The sequence below is a fragment of the Nuphar pumila genome, chromosome 10, assembly GCF_984573655.1.
Source record: "Nuphar pumila chromosome 10, dmNupPumi1.hap1.1, whole genome shotgun sequence".
Classification (NCBI taxonomy): Eukaryota; Viridiplantae; Streptophyta; class Magnoliopsida; order Nymphaeales; family Nymphaeaceae; genus Nuphar; species Nuphar pumila.
The window spans coordinates 98,620,300-98,626,430 of NC_143258.1; the positions used below are offsets into that span (position 1 = coordinate 98,620,300).

At 43.7% G+C, this 6,131-nt stretch overlaps 1 protein-coding gene across 1 annotated transcript; it reads right to left on the bottom strand.

Annotated features, from left to right (window-relative positions):
• Positions 1 to 4,088: 4,088 nt before the first annotated feature.
• Positions 4,089 to 5,346, bottom strand: LOC149827538 (RING-H2 finger protein ATL2-like). Its single transcript, XM_090018533.1, has one exon. The coding sequence runs from the start codon at positions 5,344 to 5,346 to the stop codon at positions 4,567 to 4,569; it is 780 nt and encodes a 259-aa protein (XP_089874659.1). The 3' UTR covers positions 4,089 to 4,566.
• Positions 5,347 to 6,131: the final 785 nt, after the last annotated feature.

The following is a 6,131-nucleotide window of genomic DNA, read 5'->3' on the forward strand; positions in this document are numbered from 1 at the left end:
ATCTACTAGCTGCATCGTTTGGTGATTCTTCTTCTACTGCAGTTCTTACATCACTAGGACTCATAGCAGAACCCAGTTCTGTTCCTGCGGCATCAAATATCAAATTCATATATGGATTATCGTGCACCACATTCACCCGTGCATCAAAATTGTTTCTAATTTCTTCTCTATGAAACATTCAATTCTGATAATCAGTCACAAAACTCTTCTTGTATAGGTGATGTCTAACGCCATGAGGTTCTACAAATCGATTATTCTTACAAATCTTGCAGGGACACCTAATCCGACCTGCAGGATCCACTGTACTGACACTTGCCGTTGCAAATTCAATAAAACTTTCAACACCATCCATATATTCATGCGATAACTCATTATCCACTATCCTACGGTACATCCATTCACGGTTTGCAGTCATTTTGTCGTATGATGTTACGAATAGTATCCTAACCAGTTAAAAGAGAAACATCAGAATGCTATGACGAAGAAAATATCAAATTTATCATGCAATATATGATGTCATATAATCACAAGAATTATGATGCATGCATTGATAACTTAATATTTTCATGTACAAACTATTCATGACACAATACATTCATTTGAAGCATGCTTTCATTATACAATTTCACATGAAAGCCATAATCAAATTAAAAGTAACTACATGTAAGCATGGATACAATCACATCAAATATTGCAATATATCGAAATCATTCATATCAAACAAATGTCAAACATGTACCTGCAGCAAACACACTTCAATATCTCGTTAACTACTACCATGTCTAGCATGAAATCCGTACTCCAAAAATAAGAACACTTTTATTCTCATACATTAAAATCATGCTTAGCATGATCTCCGAACTCCAACAAAGCAGTCCTAGATATCAACAACTAAGTAAGTGTGTGAACAATAAAGTGTTACATCCAATAAATTAAATAACATGTGATGCGCTTGTATCACTTACTCACCACGGGTATTTACCCGATTTGCATTGTTTTTGTCACTTACTTACCACGGGTGGCGGGGCACAAGCGAGTTCCGTTGAAAAATCTGCAAAAAACACAGTGTTAAAATGAAGTCACCACCTGCCGAAAAAAAAAATCGAGGCAAATGAAAAAATCTTGCATAGACCTTTTATCTAAAAAATGCGGCCCTTCCAGAAGCCGAGCTTTGGTGCACGTATTAGCTCTAGCTTTACTAGAGTTATCCGAGTAGCAGGAACCATCAAACAAACTATAACTGATTTAATGAGTCATTCGTAGTTTCATAGAATGATGCAGTTTCACAGAACGCAAGGGGATGACCCCCCTGCCGAAAACGCAGGGGGGGCGACCCCCTGTCTGCCAAAAACGCAGGGGGGCGACCCCCTGCCTGTCGAAAACGCAAGGGGGGACCCCCTGCCGGAAACACAGAGCGGCGACCCTCTACCGGAAACGCAGGGGGTCGACCCCATGCCGAAAATGCAGGGGGGTCGATCCCCTGCCTGTCGGAAATGCAGGGGGTCGACCCTCTGCGCCCTGCTGCCGAAAACGCAGTGGGTCGACCCCTTGCTTTCGAAAATGCAGGGGGGTCGACCCCCTGCCGGAAATGCAAGGGGGTCGACCCCCTACGTCCTGTTGCCGGAAACGCAGGGGGGCGACCCCCTGCCGGAAATGCAGGGGGGTCGACCCCCTGCCGACAGAAACGCAGGGGGGTCGACCCCCTATGGAAAATGCGGGGGGGGGGGGGGGGGGTCGACCCCCTGCCGACGGAAACGTTTACCTGCGCGTCGCCGAGCGGCGGCGGGAGGCTAACGGGGAGTGGTGGACAGTGGGGGCCGAAGAGAGGCCGACGAGCGGCGGGAGGAAGAGGGAGGCGGGAGGGAGAGGGCGGCAGGTGGGAGCAGTGAAAGAGGCAGCGAAAGAGAAAGAGAGTTGGGATTAGGGATTTACGCGACATTTAGCGACAAAATTATTCTGTCGCTACACCATCGTAAATCAAAATACGAAAATAGCGACGGAATCTATTTTGTTGCCAAATCTGTCACTAAATAGCGACGGAATAGATTTCATCACAAAATACGTCGCTAAATGGCACGACTATTACGACAAAACCTTCCATCGCAAAATTTGTCGCTAATTAGCGACGGCGTTTGCGACAGAATCTATTATGTCGCTATTTTCGTAAATATTATTCATTTTAGCGACGGATTTGTTTATCTCGTTAATCCGTCGCTAGTTAGCGACAAAATTATTCCGACGCTAATTCCATATTTTCTTGTAGTGTACCAAACCCCGTACGGTCAGGGTTTGGTGTCAAAGAAAAAGGTTCGATTAAAATATGGATCGAACCCATTTGGGTCTGATTAATATGTAGAGCCGGATATAGTTTGTGAAATTTCATACCAGACCCAGGTTTGACCTGAGCTCTAATTAAGATCTATAATTTGTCAACCTTGTTCCTCAATACCTTCTCCAGGTGATCTACTATCTCTATTGGTCGCTCCTCCATGGTCAAATCTTTACACACTTCTATGTTGTTCTGCTGAATGATGTACGAAGGATCTGGGACATACTTCCTCAGCATCGATACATGAAATAAATCATGCATCTGAGCGAACTATTGTGGTAACGTAATTCAGTACACCGCCAATCCAACCTTTCTGAGAACTTCTATTGGATCAATGTAGATCAAGCTCAGTTTGCCCTTCTTATTGAACCAAAATACGCTTCGGGTCAGTGTGCTCTTTATAAAACACATGGTCTTTAATACCAAACACAAGTTGTCGATGTCTCCAATCTACATAATTCTTCTATCTACTCTGTGATGCCAATAAATATTGTCAAGTCATCTCTATCTGATTCGAGTAGTGCTATATAATTAAAGGCGATCAGATCATCCTTTCACCAACGTCGCTCCAACAAGTCGGTGATCTACAAGGTCTCCCATATAGGGCCTTGAAAGGTGTCTTCCTGATGCTAGTGTGATAGCTATTATTATATGTAAACTTTGTCAACTTCACGCGTCGATCACATTCTCCTCATCATTTTAGGATGTAAGATCTGAGCATATCCTCCCAAGTCTGAATGGCCCTTTCAGATTGTCTATCAGTCTGCGGGTGAAATGCAGTACTAAATCTTAGGTTTGTCCTAAGAGCCTTCTACAACTGCTTTCAAAAACAGGATGTGAAACGAGGATTACGATCATACATGATAGATCGTGGTACTCCATGCAACCTAACAATTTCCTCAACATATATCTCGGCTAAACCTTCTAGTGTACTGATTCGATTGATCGAAAGAAAATGTGCGAACTTAATAAGTCGGTCCACTATTACCCAAATAGAGTCGTTATGTCTGCAAGTCTATAGTAGTCTAACTATGAAATTCATAGTTATGTCATCCCACTTTCATTCTCAAATATCTAAGGGTCTTAACAAACCACCAGATCTCTAGTGCTCAATCTTTACCCTATGACAGGTGAGACGCCTCAACACAAAATTTGTGACATCTCTTTTCATGCTACCAATAAGTTCTCTACAAATTCTTATACTTCGTACTCCTGGAATAAATGAAGTACCTTAATGGATGTGCTTTCGCAAGTAGTTCCGTTTTTAGATAGAAGTCATTAGGGATCCACCATCTTCTCATGAATTTAATAATCTCATTATGATCACACGTGAATCGAGACTCTTCCGGCATTATCCAAGAATTTATAATAACCATTAAGATTAGGCGATCTTATAAAAAAATTCTGGCGTGACAACCATGTGCCATTACCACACACCACCGGTTAAATGAATGAAATTTCTAGCCTAGTGATTATCAGATAAATCAACCGTTCAAAGAGCCTGCAATAAACTGTTGGATATTTGAAGATATCTTCACCAGATGAACTTAAACATAGTTATTCCTCCATAGGAAATTCGGCAGGTTAGCACTTAAATATCCCATTTCGTCCAAAATTTTTAGAGTGTATTTCCACTGTGATAAATAAACTCTGGTTTTGGACCTTCAATTCCAGGAAAAATATTCAAGAGGTTCGTGATCCCTCATATGAAAAATACTTATTTAAATAGATTTTGAGTTGAGATATAGCATCTTTATCATTTTCCGTGATGATTAAATTATCAACATAAACTAATCTAGCAATGGTCCAGAGTAAAAGTAAACAAAGAGTAGTTTACTTTTGATTGACAAAAAAAAAACATAATTTGAGAGAGCATAAGAAAACTTTGCAAAACAGTTTCTCGGTGTCTATTTGAGACCGTATAGAGACTCGTTTAAATTGCACACAAAGTCTCCTCGTGATGTAAAAATCTTAGGGGCATCATCATTTAGACATCCTCGTGAAGATTACGAAGACCAAGAAACAGAACACAAAATTCTCGACCACGAAGAGGCAATAGACTAGTTCAGCATCCTCCAACATCATCATTAGCCTTCCTACATTCTTCCCACCCACCACGAAGCTGTGCCTCATCGAAGAAGATGATGAAACAATCGGCACGAACTTGGTAGATTTTCCACTCTCAATCAGAACCCCAAAGAGATCAGGGGACCGAAATCCGACTAGCACCGAACAGCCTATACTCCTTGCTCGACATCCCCAGACGTCGACCCACAACTCACAGGCCGCTTATTCTTACTCAGGAGCCTCCGTAGCGCTCTCATCGGCGTGCTGGGCGATTTCATAGACAAGCCACCCGGCGAAACCCCCGCCTCCGCTCTCGGCGAATTCAAGACCACCCCCCTGGGCGGGATCTCGATCGAAATCGAGACCTCCTCCGGCTTACACGACGAGCTCCCCTTCTCTGCATTGCACATTGAATGGACCCTGTTCCCGTTCCCATCGATCGAATCATTTGCCGGGAAGCCGAATGCGACCGGCGCCGCCGTCGCTTCGGGCTTGACGAGGGCTCTACAGAGAGGGCAGGTCGAGTGGGTTCGGAACCACATGTCGATGCAATCGACGTGGAAACTGTGGCGGCACCGAGGTAGCAGCCTCGCGGCCTCCCCCTCCTGGAACTCCGAAAGACAGACGGCGCAATCCAGGCCGTCGTCGGAGCTGGAAGCGCAGAAAGTGAAGACGGGGAGGGATCGGACGACGGAGGGGTCCATCCCCCGCGTCCGTACCACGACTGGGTCCTGCTCGGCGGCGAAGACTAACCGGCGCCTCCGCTGCCGGCGGCGACTCCCGATGGACATCCTGCGACCCAAGACCCACCGGGCGTAGAGATAGAGGAGGATCACGAGCACCACCACCAAGAAGAGCAGGAAGATGGAGGCCACCATGATCTTGCCGCTTATGATGGCGCCCCTCGACTCCTCCACCTCCACCTCCACGTACGGGTCGGGGTCCGACATTCTTGCAGCTTCGATCGATCGAGAGGAGAGGAGAGAGAGAGAGAGAGATGAAGTGGGGGTGAGGAAGGAGGGGGAAGGGGTGGATTTTTTTGTATGAGAGGCTGCTGCTGCTGGTGGTGGTGACCTGCTTGAGGCGGCCATGAAAATTTTTCAAAGGGTAGGTTTCGTAGGCGGTGCGGTCTCTACTCCCTCCCTCTGTTTAGTTTGACTTCTCCTTCCAAATGCAGACTTGACGAAATCCAATTCAGATTGGGCTTTGGATGTCCCGTCCTTTTGGTTTTTCTTTTCTTTTATTCGTGTTAATATTTGTCGGATTCAGTAGCAAAAATTAAAAATAGTATCTACATCTCATTGTAAGTGGATATCCTACGTGGTAATGTAGAAGAGGATTTGGAGGGACATGGAGTTCGAGGGAGGGAATCTGCCAACCCTAACTCCAACTCCTTAAAATTATACATTTGAACTCCCTTAGAAAGATCAGAAAACGACACTATATGGGTAATTTGATGTAATTTATTAAAAAACTTATAATTTTTTATATATTTAAAATGGTAAATATCTAACATCATTGTGATACTTTTACCTTTTGCAACTATGAATTTATTCATTTTTGTAATAAAGCTGCACCTATTGAATATGAACAAACACTCACTTAAATCCAAAATCACAGGTTTTTTATGTGAATTTGGACCTCACGAACTCAAATAAATTTATTTGCAAAATATCGGCAAAATTGAAACCACTAAAATCACAAATATCATATTCTTTTACATATATGTTAATAT